Here is an 18,331-nt window from a genome sequence, read left to right on the forward strand (position 1 = left end):
CCTAGGAAAGAGATCAGGAATCATAGATACAAGAGACAGAAGAAAGAAGATACCGCAGAAAACATTGACAGAACAGTCAAAGAAAATGCAGAATGCAAAAAGTTCCTAACCCAAAACATCCAGGAAAGACAGAACACAATGAGAAAACCAAATCTAAGGATAATAGATAAAGAAGAGAGTGAAAAATCCCACATTAAAGGCCAGTAAATATCTTCAAAAATATTCTAGAAGAAAACATCTCTAGCATAAAGAAAGAGATGTCATAAACATATAAGAAGCCTATAGAACTCCAAATAGACTGGACCAGAAAAGGAATTCTTCCTGTCACATAATCAAAACACCAAATGTACAAGAAAAAAAAAAGAAAAGGAAGGAAAGAAAGAAAGAAAGAAAGAAAGAAAGAAAGAAAGAAAGAAAGAAAGAAAGAATGTTAAAAGCAGAAAGGGGAAAATGCAAGAAACAAATAAAGGCAGACCTAAGAAAATTACACCAGACTTCTCACCAGAGGCTATGAAAGCCAGAATATTCTAGGCAGATGTCATACAGACCCTAAGAGAAGAAAAATGCCAGCCCAGGCTACTATACCCAGCAAAACAGTCAATTAACATAAATGTAGAAATCTAGATATGCCAAGACAAAACCAAATTTACACAAGGTATTTTCATAAATCGAGCCCTACAAATGATATTAGACAGAAAACTCTAATACCAGGAGAGAAATTACACCATAGAATAAGCAAGAAATTAATCTAAGTTCAACAAACCCAAAAGAAGGGGGGTATACAAATACAATTCCACCTCTAACAACAAAAAAGCCAGGAAGCAACAATTGCTTTTCCTTAATATAGCTTAACATCAGTGGACTCAATTACACACACACACACACACACACACACACACACACACTACATAGACTAGCTGACTGGATATGTAACCAGGACCCAGCATTTTTATGCACACAGGAAATGTACCTCAGTGACAAAAACAGACAATATCTCAGGGTAAAAGGCTGGAAAAAATCCCGACAAATTGCCCTAAGAACCAAGCTGGAATAGCCATTCTAATATCGAATAAAAATGACTTTCAGCCAAAAGTTATCAAAAAAAGATAAGGAAGGACACTTCAAACTCTTCAACAGAAAAATCTACCAGAATGAACTCTCAATTCTGAACATTTATGCCCCAAATGCAAGGACACCCAAATTCATAAAAGAAACTTTACTAAAACTCACAGCCTACACTCCATCTCACACAATAATAGTGGGAGATTTCAACACCCTATCTCTTATCAATGGACAGACCATGGAAACAGAAACAAAACAGGAAAAGAGAAGTTATGAAATAAATGGATTTAACAGATATTTACAGAGTATTTAATTTTAAAATGAAAGAATATACCTTCTTCAGTAACCTCATGGTTACTTCTCAAAAACTGACCATATAAGTGATCCAAAAACAAGCCTTAACAGATACAAGTAGACTGAAATAACCCCATGTATCCTATCAGATCACTATGGATTAAGGCTGGTCTTCAGTAATAATGAAAAACAGATGGCCCACATATACATGGAAGCTGAACAATGCTCAATGATAACTTGGTCAAGAAAGAAAGGAAGAAAGAAAGAAAAAAAAAGAAAGAAAGAAAGAAAGAAGGAAGGAAGGAAAGAAAGAAATTAAAGACTTTTCAGATTTCAATGAAAATGAAGGCACAACATACCCAAACTTATGGGACACCATGAAAGCAGTCCTAAAAGGAAAACTCATAGCTCTGAGTTCCTCCTAAAAGAAATTGGAGAGAGCACACACTAGTAGCTTAACACCACATCTGAAAGCTCTAGAATGAAAGGAAGCAAATATTACCAAGAGGAGTAGATGGCAGGAAATAATCAAACTCAGAACTGAAATCAACCAAAGAGAAACAAAAGAACTATAGAAAAAAAATCAACAAAACCAGGAGTTGGTTCTTTGAGAAAATCAACAAGATCGATAAACCCTTAGCCAGACTAGTCAGAGGGCACAGAGAGCATATCCAAATTTTAAAAAAAATCAGAAATGAAAAGAGAGGCATAACAACAGAAAATGAGAAAATATGAAAAATCATCAAATCCTATTACAAAAGCCTATGTACAACAAAACTGAAAGATCTAGATGAAATAGACAATTTTCTAGAAGGAATCCAGGTACTAAAGTTAATCAGGTCACATAAACCATCTAAACAGTCCCATAACTCCTAAAGACCTAAAAGCAGTTATTAAAAGTCTCCTAACAAAAAAAGTGCCTAGGACCAGATGAGTTTACTGGAGAATTCTTCAAACCTTCATAGAAGACCTAATACCAATACTCTCCAAACTATTCCACAAAATAGAAACAGAAGGAACGCTACCTGATTCCTTCTATGAAGTCACAATTGCACTTATACCTAAACTACACACAGAAAGAAACAACAAAAAAGAGAACTTCAGAACAATGTCCCTTATGAATATTGACACAAAAATATTCAATAAAATTCTTGCAAACCAAATCTAAGAAGACATCAAAATGATCATCCATCATAGTCAAGTAGGCTTCATCCCAGGAATGCAGGGATGGTTCAATACATGGAAATCATTCGATGTAATCCATTATCTAAACAAACTCAAAGAAAAAAAATATGATCATCTCATTAGATGCTGAGAAAGCATTTGAGAAAATTCAACACCCCTTTATGTTAAAAGTCTTGAAAAGGTCAGGAATTCACAGTAAGAGCAATGGAAAGAAAACCAGTAGAAAGTAATTAGAGAAATAACACCCTTCACAATAGCCACAAATAACATAAAATACTCTGGTTTGACTCTAACCAAGCAAGTGAAAGATCTGTATGATAAGAACTTCAATTCTCTGAAGAAAGAAATTGAAGATGAACTCAGAAGATGGAAAGATTTCCCATGCTCATGGATTGGCAGGATTAATATAGTAAAAATGGCCATCTTGGCAAAAGTAATCTACAGATTCAATGCAATCCCCATCAAAATACCAATCCAATTCTTCAAAGAGTTAGACAGAACAATTTGCAAATTCATCTGGAATAACAAAAAACTCAAGATAGCAAAAACTATCCTCAACAATAAAAGAACTGGAGGAATCACCATCCCTGACCTCAAGCTGTATTGCAGAGCAATAGTGATAAAAATTGTATGGTATTGGAACAGAAGCAGGCAGGTAGATCAATGGAATAAAAATGAAGACTCAAAAATGAACACACACACCTGTGGTAACTTGACCTTTGACAAAGGCGCTAAAACCACCCAGTGGGAAAAAAGACAGCATTTTCAACTAATGATACTAGTTCAACTGGAGGTCAGCATGTAGAACGCAAATCGATCCATTTTTATGGTCTTGTACAATGATTATGTCCAAGTGGGTCGAGGACCTACACATAAAACAGATACACTAAAACTAATAGAAAAGAAAGTGGGAAGACCCTCAAACACCTGGGCACAAGGGGAAATTTTCTGAACAGAACAACAATGGTTTATGCTCTAAGTTCATGAATCAAGAAATGGGACCTCATAAAATTGCAAAGCTTCTATAAAGCAAAGTACACTGTCAATACGGCCAAATAGCAACCAAGAGATTGGTAAAAGATCTTTCCAATCATATATTCAATAGAGGGCTAAGATCCAATATATACAAAGAACTCAAGAATTTAGACTCCAAAGAATCAATTAACTCTATTTAAAAATGAGGTATAGAGCTAAACAAAGATTTCTCAACTGTGGTATATCAAATGATCGGGAAGCACCCAAAGAAATGTACAACATCCTTAGTCATCATGAAAATTCAAATTAAAACAACCCTGAGATTCCACATCACACAAATCAGAATGTCTAAGATAAAAAATTCAGGTGGCAAGGATGTGGAAAAAGAGGAACATTCCTCCATTGTTGGTGGGATTCCAAGCTGGGATAACTATTGTGGATATCAGTCTGGTGGTTCCTCAGAAAATTTGACATTGTACTACCTGAGGACATAATCACAAAAGAACAGACATAGTATGCACTCATTGATAAGTGGATATTAGCCCAAAAGCTTGTCATATCCTAGATACACTTACAGACCACATGAAGCTCAATAAGAAGGAAGACCAAAACGTGGATGCTTCTGTCATTCTTAGAAGGGGAAACAAAATACCTAGGAGGAGATGTGGAGACAAAATATGGAGTACAGACTAAAGAAAAGATCATCCAGACCTTGGGATCCTTCCCACATACAGTCACCAAATCCAGACACTATTGTGGATGCCAAGAAGTACGTGCTGACAGGAGCCTGTTATAGTTGTCACCTGAGATGTTTTGCCAAAAGCTTGACAAATACAGACGTTGATGCTCACAGCCAACCATTGGAGTGAGAATGAGGTCTCTAATGGAGGAGTTAGAAAAAGGACTGAAGTAGTTGAAGTGGTTTGCAACTCCATAGGAAAAACAACAATATCAACCAACTAGACACCACAGATCTTCCATGGATTAAATCACCAGCAATGGAGTACATGTGGAGTGACTGATGGCTCCAGCCACATATGTAGCAGAGGATGTCCTTGTTGGGCATCAATGGGAGGAGAGGCCCTTGGTCCTGTGAAAGCTCAATGTCCCACTGTAGGGGAATGCCAGGGCTGGAGGCAGAAGGGATTCTGTGGTTGGGTGGGCAAGCACCCTCATAGAATCAGGGAGAGATAGTATGGGATAGGGATTTTCAGGAGTGGAATCTGGAAAAGGAGATAACATTTGAGATGTAAATAAAAAAATCCAATAAAAGTTGCACTAGTTGTGAGGAACTGCCCTGGTCTTACATAGATTTATACATGTTATGTACTTTAATAATAAAATGATTTAGCCTACACAGAAATAAAGAATAACATTTTTTATGTAAATGCACCTCACATTGTTTTACTTTTGAAATATAGAATATACCGCTCCAAAAATTCTCTCCCCTATTCAGTAAGTTTTTATCAGATCAGTATTACTGTACATTCATATTGAGGTTTAAATACGGTATAGCAATTTGCTAACACGGGTATTTTCATTTTATTACTCTTGTATTGAGACACAAGCTGTTTCCACGTAGCTCTGGATGTCCTGTAGTTCATTCCATAAACCAGGCTGGCCTCAAACTCACAGAGATGCTCCTGTCTCTGATTCCCAAGGCCTGGGATTAAAGGTGTGCACTACCATGCCTGGCTACATTATATATAACTTTTGAAAGCCATGTAAATGAACATGAACAGTTGCTGAAAGATTCATAGATTCTCCTGAGAAATCTCTGGGCTTTGAAATCCATCTTAGAGCATAGCAAAGAAAATTGAAAAGATACATATTCTTTTCAGATATAATTTTCCTCAGTTTCCAATATTATCCTTTCTCTCTTTCTAACAACTAACCCTAAATGTTATTTTAAATGAAGGTAGACTACTAGTTAATGAAGACCTATTTCTCTCTTGTCATTGCAGCTCCAAGTGAAAAACACAGAAAAGCAAGTACGTAGAACAAAGCTTGATAAGAATAGCATGGTTTAACAGCCTATTCGCTTGCAAGTTCCTCTGTAGACCTTCTTCATGCTGAGATTGATTTAGCTCCACTGGTCTGCATTTCTGCATGGTGAAATTTTATGGTTAAATGACTATTCTTCTGTTATTTTTGTTCTTATGACAATTTGTCTAGAGGGTTTAAAAATGTGATTTCAGTTATTTAGATCGTAATTTTTATAATCACTTTTTTTCTCACACAGAATTAAATATAGTTGTATTTTCTTATGCATTTTCTAATTAATTATATAAAAATCCCAATGATAGTATAGTACTATGAAAGTTCATTTTTAATGAACTGTAGACATCCTATAACTTTATTAAAATTTTTGTAGAGTTTCAATTCTTTTTTAATGTTTGTATCCTCAGATTAATTTTTTTGATAACTGATAAGTCGCCATGAAAAATACATCAGTGACAGCTCTCATGCTTATGAAGAAATGCTGATTTTTTTCTATTTCTTTTTGATTTGATAAAACAGTTATTAATAAATACACTTAATAAATATTGAGATAAAAAACAATCATTTCCTTATAACTAATGTTCTTATGCTTTATGTATGAGATTAATGGTAGAATATAAGCATTGTGCACTATAGAAACATTTACATTTTTATTTTGAGTTAAAGATGTTTCCACATTGATCCTATAACTAATACAAAAAGGAGCTCTATTTTTTATTTGATATTTTAATTTATATTTGAAAAATTATTCCCTTTCCTGGTTTGCCATCCATAAGCCCCCTATCCAATATCCCTCCCCTCCTTCTATAAGGGTGTTCCTCCTTCCCAAACATCCCCTTCCTGCCTCCCCACCCTGACCTTTCCCTAAACTTGGGGGTCCAGCCTTGGCAGGACTAAGGACTTCTCTTCCCATTGGAGCACAACATGGCCCTTCTTTGCTATATATGCAGCTAGAACATGGATCTGTCCATGTGTACTCTTTGGGTAGTGGTTTAGTCCCTGGGAGCTCTGGTTGGTTGGTATTGTTCTTATGGGTTGCAAACCCCTTAAGTTCCATCAATCATGTCTCTAATTCTTCAAATGGGGACCCTGTTCTCAGTTCAATAGTTTGCTGCTAGCATTTACCTCTGTATTTTTCATGATCTGGCTGAGCCTCTCAGGGGACAGCTATATCAGGCTCCTGTCAGCATATACTTCTTGACTACATGAGTATTGTCTAGTTTTTGTTCCCCATTTAAAAAGGACTGAAGAAACCACACTTTGGTTGTCCTACTTCTTGAGCTCCATGTGGTCTGTGGATTGTATCTTGGGTACTTCAAGATTTGGGCTAATATACACTTATCAGTGAGTGTATACCGTGTGTGTGTGGGGTGTGTGTGTGTGTGTGTGTGTGTGTGTGTGTGTTTTGTTTGTTTGTTTGTTTGTTTTGTTTGTTTGTTTTTTTTTTTTTTGCGATTGCTTACCTCACTCAGGATATTTTCTAGATCCATCCATTTGCCTATAAATTTCATAATGTCATTGTTTTTGATAGTTGAGTATTACTCTATTGTGTATGTGTTAACATTTTCTGTATAAATTCCTCTGTTAAAGGGCAGCTGGGTTCTTTCCAGCTTCAGACCACTATAAAAAAGGCTGCCATGAACATAGTGGAGCATGTGTCTTTGTTGTATGTTGGAGCATCATTTGGGTATATGCCCAGCAGTGGTAAAACTGTATCCTCAGGTAATGCAATGTCCAATTTTTAAAGGAAACTCAGACTGATTTCCAGAGTGGGTGTACTATCTTGCAATCCCACCAACAATGAGTGTTCCTCTTTCTCCATATCCTCAAAGGCATCTCTTGTCACATGAGTTTTTGATCTCAGACATTCTGACTGGTGTGAGGTAGAATCTCACACTTATTTTTATTTGCATTTCCCAGGTGAATAAGGATACTGAACATTTCTTTAGGTATTTCTCAGCCATTTGATATTCCTCAGGTGACAATTCTTTGTTTAGGTCTGTGCTCCATTTTTAATAGTGTTATTTTGCCCTCTGGAGTCTAACTTCTTGAGTTCGTTTTATATTTTGGATGTTATCCATCTATCAGGTGTAGGATTGGTAAAGATCTTTTCCCAATCTGTTGGTTGCTGTTTTGTCCTAATGACAGTGCCCTTTGTCATACAAAACCTTTGCAGTTTTATGAGGTCCAAATTGTCAAATATTGTTATTGGAGCATAAGTGTTTTGTTCAAAAATTTTCCCATATACCCATGTGTTCAAGGCTGTTCCCCACTTTTTCTATTAGTTTGAGTGTATCTGGTTTGATGAAGAGGTCCTTAATTCACTTGGATTTAAGCTTTGTGCAGGCCATTAAGAATAAGTCTATTTGCATTCTTCTTCATGTTGACCTCCACTTGAAGCAGCACCATTTTTTGAAAGTGCTATCTTTTTTCCACCGGGTGGTGTTAGCTCCTTTGTAAAAGATCAAGTAACTGTATGTGTAAGGGTTCATTTCTCGGTCTTCAATTCAATTCCACTCATCTACCTGCCTGTCTTTGTACAAATACCATATAGTTTTTATAATTATTGCTCTGAGGGCAGGGATGGTGATTTCGCCCAGAAGTCATTTTATTGTTGATTATAGTTTTCACTATCCTGGGTTCTTTGTTATTCCAATGAATGTGCAAATTGCTCTAACTCTATGAAGAATTGAGTTGGAATTGTGATGGGGATTGCACTGAGTCTGTAGATTGATTTTGGCAAAATGACCAATTTTACTCTATTAATCCTACCAATCCATGAGCATGGGAGATCTTTCCATCTTCTGAGATCTTCTTCAATTTCTTTATTCAGAGGCTTGAAGTTCTTGTCATACAGATCTTTTACTTGCTTGGTTAAAGTCACACTGAGGTATTTTATATTAATTGTGACTATTATGAAGGGTGTCTTTTCCCTACTTTCTTTCTCAGCTTGTTTCTCTTTTGTGTAGAGGAAGGCTACTGATTTATTTGAGTTAATTTTATACCCAGCCACTTTGCTGAAGGTGTTTATCAGGCTTAGTAGTTCTCTATTGGAACTTTTGAGGTCACGTAAGTATACTACCCTATCATCTTCAAATAGTGATATTTTCACTTCATCCTTTCCAATTTGTATCCATTTGACCTCCTTTTGTCATCTGATTGTTCTGGCTAGGATTTCGAGTACTATATTAAATAAGTAGGAAGAGAATGGGCAGCCTTGTTTAGTCCCTCATTTTAATGGGATTGCTTCAAGTTTCTCTCCATTTAGTTTGACATTGGCTATTGGTTTGCTGTATATTGCTTTTTCTATGTTTAGGTATGGGCCTTCAATTTCTAATCTTTCCAAGACTTTAACAAGAAGGGGTGTTGAATTTTCTCAAAGGAGAAATCTAATGAGATGATCATGTGGATTTTTTTCTTTGAGTTTTTTTACATAGTAGATTATGTGGCTGGATTTCCAGATATTGAACCATTCCTGCATCACTGCAATGAAGCCTATTTGATCATGATGGATGATTCTTTTGATATTTTTTTGCGTGTGGTTTGTGAGTATTTTTGTGTTGATAATAAGGGAAATTAGTCTGAAGTTTTCTTCCTTTGTTGGATATTTGTGTGGGTTAGGCATAAGCATATTCTTACGTCATAGAAGGAATTGTGTAGTGCTCCTTCTGTTTATATTTTATGGATTGCTTTAGACAGTATTGGTATTATATCTTCTATGAAAGTCTGATAGAATTCTGCATTTAACCAATCTGGTTCTGGGATTTTGTTTAGTTGGGACATTTGTAACAACTGCTTTTCTTACTTTAGGAGTTCTGGGACTGTTTAGATTGTTTATCTGATCCTGGTTTATCTTTGGTACCTGGTATCGGTCTAGAAAATTGTCCATTTCCTCCAGGTTTTCATGTTTTCTTGAATATAGGCTTTTGTAGTAAGATCTGATGACTTTTTGAATTTCCTCAGATTCTGTTGTTGTGTCGCCCTTTTCATTTCTGAATTTGTTAATTTGAATACACTCTCTGTGCCTTCTGGTTAGTCTGACTATGGGTTTATCTATCTTGTTGATTTTCTCCAAGAACCAACTCCTGCTTTTGTTGTATCTTTGTATAGTTCTTTTAATTTCTACTTGGTTGATTTCAGCCCTGAGTTAGATTATTTCCTGTCTTCCACTCCTCTTGGGTGTATTTGCTTCTTTTTGCTTGAGAGCTTTTAGGTGTCCTGTCAAGCTGACAATGTATGCTCTCTCCAATTTCTTTTTGGAGGCATTCAGAGCTATGAGTTTTCCTCTTGCACTGCTTTAGTTTTGCCCCATAAGTTTGGGTATGCTGTGCCTTTATTTTCATTAAATTCTAAAAAGTCTTTTGTTTCTTTCTTTATTTATTCCTTGACCAAGTTATCTTTGAGTAAAGCGTTGTTCATCTTCCATTTGTATGTTGGGATTTCTGTCGTTATTGTTGTTAATGAAAACCAGCCTTAGTCGCTGGTGTTCTTATAGAATGCATGGTATTATTTCAATCTTCTTGTATCTGTTGAGACCTGTTTTGTGACCAATTATATGGTCAATTTAGAAGAAGGTACCATGAGGTACTGATTAGAAGGAGTAATCTTTCCTTTTAGGATGAAATATATATTTCATTTGGTTTATAATTCCTGTTAGTTTCTCTGTGTCTCTTTTCAGTTTCTGTTTCCATGATCTCTCCATTGATGAGAGTAGGGTGTTCAAATCTCCCACTCTAATTGTGTGATGTGCAATTTGTGCTTTGAATTTTAGTAAGGTTTCTTTTATGAATGTAGATGCTTGTGCATTTGGAGCATAGATATTCAGGATTGAGAGTTCATCTTGGTAGATTTTTTCCTTTGATAAATATTATGTGTCCTTCCTTGTCTTTTTTGATAACTTTGGGTTAAACGTCGACTATTGACTATTTATTGACCATTACAATGGCTACTCCAGCTTGTTTCTTTAGACTATTTGCTTGGAAAGTTGTTTTCCAGACTTTTACTCTTAGGTAGTTCCTGTCTTTGTTACTGAGGTGTGTTACCTGTGTGCAGCAAAATGCTGGGTCCTCTTTATATATCCAGTATGTTAGTCTATGTCTTTTCATTGGGGAATTGATTCCACTGATGTTAAGAGATATTAAGGAATAGTGATTATTGCTTCCTGTTATTTTTACCCTTAGGGGTGGAAATATGTTTGTGTGTCTCTCTTCTTTTGGTTTCATTGTAAGGAGATAAGGAGATTACTTTTTTTCTTTTTTTAGGGTGTAGTTTCCCTCCTTGTGTAGAAGTTTTCCATCTATTAGCCTTTGTAGGACTGGGTTTGTAGAAAGATATTGTGTAAATTTGGTTTTGTCATGAAATAGCTTTGTATCTCCACCTGTGTTAATTGAGAGTTTTGCTGGATATAGTAGCCTTGGCTGGCATTTGTGTTCTCTTAGAGTCTGTATGGCATCTGAACAGGATCTACTGGCTTTCAAAGTCTCTGGTGAGATGCCTGATGTAATTATGATAGGTTGAGATTTTGAGTTGAGTTTTCAACACTCATGATAGTTTACAGTTGCCTATAACTTCAGTTCCAGGGTATCCAATGTCCTCCTTTGCCATCAATGGGTATACAAATCATGAAAATACACCAACACGGACACACACAGAGTCATGTATACATACTGGCACACACTCACAAACACATAAAATACCTAAAACATAAAAAAGTAATTACTCATGAACTGTAATTCTGTTCATATTATAACACAAAGCTAGAGTTCAAAGTTGAATGTAAGACTAACTGAAACTGTTTCATAGATTCTTTAGTATACTTGGAAATATATAATGAAGAAAATGTACAAAATGAAACTTTCAATATTATATCACTCATAGAAAGCTTTGGATTAAATATTAGTCTGAAATTTAACATTACTCATGAAGAAATATGACACACAGATAAAAATATTTATCTTTAAGGGAAAGCCAGGAATTATGTCCCTCTGAGAAACACTATCCAATCACATTTTGAAGAGATAAGCATCTTTTTCAGTAAACTATTAAACTACCTTGTCAAATTGTTTAAACCCAACTTAAAATTTAAAGAGGTAGTGTTCAACCCTTTATGTGATTGAGAGCATTGAGCTTGGCATGAACATTATTCTTCACTGCAAAATTGATTTAAAATGTTTCATAAGTTGTCTAATGTCATTATGGACACATATTTTCTAGGAACTGACCTTTTAATACTGAAATCATAAAACATAACTGATTTTACACAGTTACTATAGACCATTAACATGTAAAAGGCTAATGCCTAAGGTGAAAGTTTTATACTATGGATAGTTTTGAAAGCACTCTAGCTTGTCCATAATATATTGTGCAATTTGTAGGAATTACCCGACTATCTGTAATATATGATTTTAAACCACAATGGTATATAAGACAGTTCGATATACAGATAAATTAGATTAATCAAGTATGTATGTAAGTCAATGTGTGGGCATTTAATTTAAATGGAGTGGTAGGATTGACAAGAAAGAGAAATTTATTAAAAACTGTGGTTTGTTAACATTGGATAAATAGCTAGAAAGTAGATTGAACTAGTAGGGAGGAACCATTCACCTTAGCTCCTGAAGATAAGTTAATAGCACTATAGAAGGAATATTTACTGATTTGAAGTGAAGGTACTCCTGGGTACTATGGACGTGACAAAAATAAAATTCCTCCATGCTTCAATGATACAGTTCTGATGAAGGGCTATTAATACTCCTACAATGTCATGAAGTGAAGTTGATGGAGAAAGAATACTCAATGAGGCAGAAGTGCCAAACCTAGATTTAGAATTTGTACAAGTTAATATAGATTTTTTTCTCTATCCAAGCACAAGACAAAAATATGTCTAAACATCCATTTTTTCACCCCGCATTCACTTGAATGTGTGTGTCATTATTAACATTGGGTGGAACAGTGCTGGGGTTCATAGTATGACTAGTTATCTCTAAATAGGAAGATCACAAGACAGTTAGGGTTTTAGAGTATAGATTAAGTAATAAATGTAATAATATCCATAGTGATTCTTGAAAAGGGCATTACTAGTTACTAAAAAATCTGACGACATCATCTCCATTTTGTTGTGAAGGGTTATACCACACATCGGTGTTTGGTAACACTGCTGTAGTTAACTTTTTACATAGTAAGTAATTCAGCATGTAGATCACAAAGTTTACACCATCTACAAATATCCTCCAGTCAATTGAATTATGAATAAATTACTTACCTTCGGCCAGACAAAATTAAACTTTTGTCTACATCAATTCATTTAAAATGACAGCAAGCCATTATGTCCTATTAACAGTGTCCTTTGCCTTACAGAAGCTTCACGATTTTATGAGGTTCCATTTGTCGATTCATGATCTTAGAGCATAAGCTCATGGTGTTCTGTTCAGGAAAATTTCCACTGTGCCCAGGTGTTTGACGCTTTTCCCATTTTCTCTTCTATTAGTTTTAGTGTATCTGGTTTATGTGGACGTCCTTGATGGACTTGGACTTGAGCATTGTACAGGCCATAAGAAAGGATCTATTTGCATTCTTCTACATACTGACCTCTAGTTGAACCAGCATCATTTGTTAAAAATGCTGTCTTTTTGTACTAGATGGCTTTAGCTCTTTTGTTAAAGATCAAGTAACCATAGGTGTGTGAGTTCATTTCTGGATCTTTAATTCTATTCCATTGACCTACCTGCCTGTTACTGTACCAAGTTTTTATTAAGATTGCTCTATAATATAGCTATAGCTGAGAATAGTTTTGATATCCTGAGTTTTTTGTTATTCCAAGAGCATTTGCAAGATGCTCTTTCTCACTGTATGAAGAATTGAGTTGGAATTTGATGGGGATTGCATTGAATCTGTGGATTGCTTTTGTCAAGATGGCAATTTTTACTATTTCCCTGCCAATCCATGAGCATGGGAGGTCTTTCCATCTTCTGAGATCTTCTTCAATTTCTTTCATCAGAAAATTGAAGTTCTTGTCATACAGATCTTTCACTTACTCAGTTAGAGCCACACTGAGGTATTTTATGTTATTTGTGACTATTGTGAAAGCTGTTCTTTCCCTAATTTCTTTCTCAGTCTCTTTACCCTTTGAGAATAAGAAGGCTACTGATTTAGTTGAGTTAATTTTATGTCCAGCCACTTTGCTGAAATTATTTATCTGGTTTAGAAGTTCTGTGGTGGAATTTTTAGGGTCACTTAAGTATACTGTCATATCATCTGCAAATAGTGATATATTGACTTCTTCATTTCAAATATGTATACCCTTGACTTCCTTTTCTTGTCTAATTGCTCTGGCTTGTATCTTGAGTACTATATTGAGTAGGTAGGGAGACAGTGGGCAGCCTTGTCTACTCCCCAATTTTAGTGGGATTGCTTCACATTTCTCCATTCAGTTTGATGTTGCCTACTAGTTTGCTGTAACAGATTGGGAAAAGATCGTTACCCATACTATATCCAATAGATGGCTAAGATCCAATATACAGAAAGAACTCAAGAAGTTAGACACCAGAGAAACAAATAACCCTATTAAAATAGGGTACAGAGCTAAACAAAAATTATCAACTGAGAACTATCGAATGGTGGCACCTAAAGAAATGATCAACATCCTTAGTCATCATGAAAATGCAGATCAAAACAACCCTGAGAATTTACCTAACACAGATGGTCAGAAAAGCCAAGATCAAAAACTCAGGTGACAGAAGATACTGAAGAGGATGTGGAGAAAGAGGACTACTCCTCCATTGTTGGTGGGATTTTAAGCTGGTACAACCACTGTGGAAAGCAATCTGGTGGTTCCTCAGAAAATTGGACAGAGTACTACCTGAGGACCCAGCTATACCACTCCTGGGCTCATACCCAAAAGATACTCCAACACTAACAAGGAAATATGCACTACTATGTTTATCTGGGTTCTTTTCAGCCTTATTTATAGTAGCCAGAGGCTGGAAAGAACCAAAATGCCCTTCAATGGAGGAATGGATACAGAAAATGTGGTCCATTTACACAATGGAATACTACTCAGCTAAAACAATAACTTCATGAAATTTGCAGGCAAATAGATGGAACTAGATAATATCATCCTAGGTGAGGTAAACTAATCACAAAAGAACACACATAGTATGCACTCACTGATAAGTGGATTTAGCCGAAAACCTTGGATTACCCAAGATACAATTCATACATCACATGAAGCTCAAGAAGGAAGACTAAAGTGTGCATGCTTTAGTTCTTCTTAGAAGGGGGACCAAAATATTCACAGGAAGAACTACAGATACAATGTATGGAGCAGAAACTGAAAGCAAGGTCCTCCAGAAACTGCCCCACCTGAGGATCCATCCCATATACAGTCACCAAACCTGGACACTTTTGCGCCTGCCAAGAAGTGCATGCTGACAGGAGCTTGATATATCTGTCTCCTGTGAAGCTCTGCCAGAGTAGGGAAAATATAGATGTGGATGCTTACAACCAACCAGTGGATTGAGAGCTCAATTGGTCCCCAGTGTAGGAGTTAGAGAAAGGACTGAAGTAGCTAAATGGGTTTATAATCCCAGAAAAAAAATCAATCAACTACCCCCCCAGACCTTCCAAGGACTAAACCACCAACCAAAGTGTACACATGATGTGAACCATGGCCCCAGCTGTATATGTAGCAGAAGATGAACTTGTCAGGCATCAAAGGGAGAAGAGGCCCACGGTCCTGTGAAGGCTCGATGCTCCAGTATAGGGAAATGCCAATATGTGTAGGCAGGACAGAGTTGGTAGTGGGTGGAGAAGCCTACACACAGAAGCAAGGCAAGGAGTTATAAGATAGGAGTTTTTCAGAGGGAGACCCGGAAAAGGGGCTAACATTTGAAAAGTAAATAAGGCAGATATCTAATAAAGTAAAGTAAAATGCGAACAAACAATTTTCATCCTCTGATTTTAACCCTGCACATATTTTGATATGTTTAGCCTACATTAGGTTGACCATCTAACTTCAGTGTCCTAATAAGTGTAATCTCCTTCTCTTCTAAAATGCACATCAGAAGTATTTTGGAGCAGCTCAGATGAGAAGCTGAAGAGTAGGGGACTTTTGAATTTATGTATTCATCATTTAAATAATGGCAGCCATTTATACCAATAGAATGGAATATTATTTGAAAACAATTGAAGTATTTCTGGAAGAACAAGGAATATGGTCTTATTCTAGCTTACTATATTAGTAGTGGTAGAGTCTCCTGCAGTAACAATTACTTCTTAAGAAAAGTTAGCTAGATTGCCAGTACCAGACATAACATACCTCTTGATGAAAGGGTATTATGTTCAATCTGTACAGTTGTCAGGCCATGGTGATCATTCATGTGATTCATAGACATCCTAGCTGGGTAGATAAGTTCATTGCTTTTCTTCTTTGGAAGTTTGCAAGGTGCCTTCTGGTACTATGGAATCTAGAGCAGGAAGAAAGCATTGAGGTAAATTCTAGATTGGGGGCTCTGGACCCTATTTTTGAAGGGTACAGCATCCTAGGTACTAGTAACTTAACTTTCACCTCTGGGCTGTAGTCACTGACAAGAGCAATGAGTTGTATATTTAGGGACTATCTTACATAGCTCTGGCCAAAAAACTCTAAACAGACCTTCTCATGTCTGGTATGTAGCTTTATGTTAATTGGTATTTGGCTTCTGGAGGTAGTGCCATCACCCTAGATGAGAAAAGTTCATTAAAATATGTATATAGAGAAGTATAAAGGCATTTTCTTGAAACACAGGGAGAGTTTTCAAACCCTCTATGAAAAATTCTGAGCTATAAATTTAAAATGATTCTGTATTTTGTTTTGCTAAAATTAGATCTTTGTCAAAATATACTATAACAAGTAGTAGTGATATACAAATGCTATTAAAACAAAAGTATAAATATATGATTATAAAAATTACCTCAGTAATGAAATGTTTATAAAATGAAAAGCATTACAAAGATTTATTTCCTCATCAATGCTTTCTCTTCACCCTATAAACTGTATAAAGTTTTATTCATTTTTTGCTTCAAAATGAAATACTTTTTTCAAAGATCAGATTCCGTATTTTATCTTTAGTGAAGCTTTCTTGTTTTCTGTATTAGATATTCAAATAAGCACCCCACATGGCAATGTTTTTGCCTTTTAAATTGTTGCTATTTCTTAAAGACTTATTGGAGTTTTTTTAAAAAAAATAATATTGTGGCTAATATTTAATAGTGCTAGTCTCAGATTCCCAAGCCAAACAGTATTGATCATCTACCTAATTAAGAACTGAACAAAAGGGCCTTTATAAATTCTTCTCTAAATTTCATAAATCACTTACTCTGTGACTATACATTAACAACTTTTACAACTATACATTAACAAGCTCAAATCCTTTAACAACTATTTTTTGTGTAATAAGACTCTTTATGTCAGCACTATTTACATAAGAATACAAATTTGAAATCATAGAGTTATATACCATGAAAGGGACTTTACACAGAGGTTATTTATCAAAAGGTAAAAGATGATACAAATGTTCTCTCTCTCTCTCTCTCTCTCTCTCTCTCTCTCTCTTTCTCTCTCCCTCCTTTCCTCTCTCTCTCCTTCTCTCTCTCTCCTTCTCTTTCTTCTCTCTCTCCCCTCTCTTCTCTTTCTCTCCTCTCTCTCCCCTCTTTTCTCTCTCCCCCCTCTCTCTCTCTCTCTCCTCTCTCTTTCTCTCTCTCTCCTCTCTCTCTCCCTCCTTCCCCCCTTTTTTGTGTATGTATGTATGTATGTATGTATGTATGTATGTGTATGCATTATACTATTATAGCTATTGTTCTGAAATCTCTGATAGTCATTGCATATTCTTTAACTGAATTTGCAGAAGCTGAACAAGCCAAAGAAGAGATTGCTGCTGCCTCAACAAAAAAGGGTAAACACAGCTGAAAACAAATAAAGAAAGCTGATATGACTGTAACTTGATCCTGAAGCTCTTGACTACTGTCTGTGCAGCGTGGTGATAGGAGCACTGCTTGCTGATTTTGCATGCAAAATTGCACTGATACAAAACAAGCTTTGCATGATAATTCTCGCATCTATTGCATCTACATTAACTAAGTTTTGTAGTTAGTTTTCTATTGCAGTCAGTCTCGCCCACTAGATCTATAAATTAATGTTTGTAATTATATCTAAATTGAAATACAGTTTTTGAAAAAATTTATAAGCATACTATTTAAACACAGTATGATTTCATTTACCGATAGGTATTTGGATTTAACACACAACTTTAAAAGACTAAGTGTTAAATAAATTAAAATTTAGCTAAGAAAATATACATAGTGTGTTCATTTTGTATAAAAATATTATAGAACTAAGAGATATATTCCATGAGATGCTGACAGAAGGAAGTTGTTGTTCGAGAAGCAAAATGGGAAGTGGCAAGAGAAAACAGTAATTCTAACACTATATTTAAAAGCAACTCATAAGAATACTTAATAAGTCTACCTTAATTATATATTCAAGACCACAAAAATTCACACACACGTATACACACACACACACACACACTTACACACATACTCCACTAAAATGACATTACATATACTTATAAAAATTACACTATGTATGTACAAAAATAAAACATACATAAAGTTGTAAAACTAATAAAATATTCATGGTATCAATGTCAATACTCCTTTTCATATATGTATAAACATATTTACCACATTCATTAATGTATTCCACATATTTCTAATCATTGATATATATATATGTAAATTTGTATATATCCATATACATGCTTATATGATGTTATAT

General features: G+C 35.5%; 1 protein-coding gene across 1 annotated transcript in view; it reads left to right on the forward strand.

The window, feature by feature from the left end:
* Window positions 1-17,485, forward strand: part of Trdn (triadin) — a 308,938-nt gene extending 291,453 nt beyond the window's left edge. The window contains exons 19-20 of the mRNA XM_032894871.1: window positions 5,481-5,507; window positions 17,400-17,485. Of these exons, the coding sequence (XP_032750762.1) occupies window positions 5,481-5,507; window positions 17,400-17,461 (89 nt within the window). The 3' untranslated portion in view covers window positions 17,462-17,485. The remainder of the gene's footprint in view (window positions 1-5,480; window positions 5,508-17,399) is intronic.
* The last annotated feature ends 846 nt before the right edge of the window (window positions 17,486-18,331 follow it).

The sequence above is a fragment of the Rattus rattus genome, chromosome 2 (assembly GCF_011064425.1).
Source record: "Rattus rattus isolate New Zealand chromosome 2, Rrattus_CSIRO_v1, whole genome shotgun sequence".
NCBI classification, from domain to species: domain Eukaryota; kingdom Metazoa; phylum Chordata; class Mammalia; order Rodentia; family Muridae; genus Rattus; species Rattus rattus.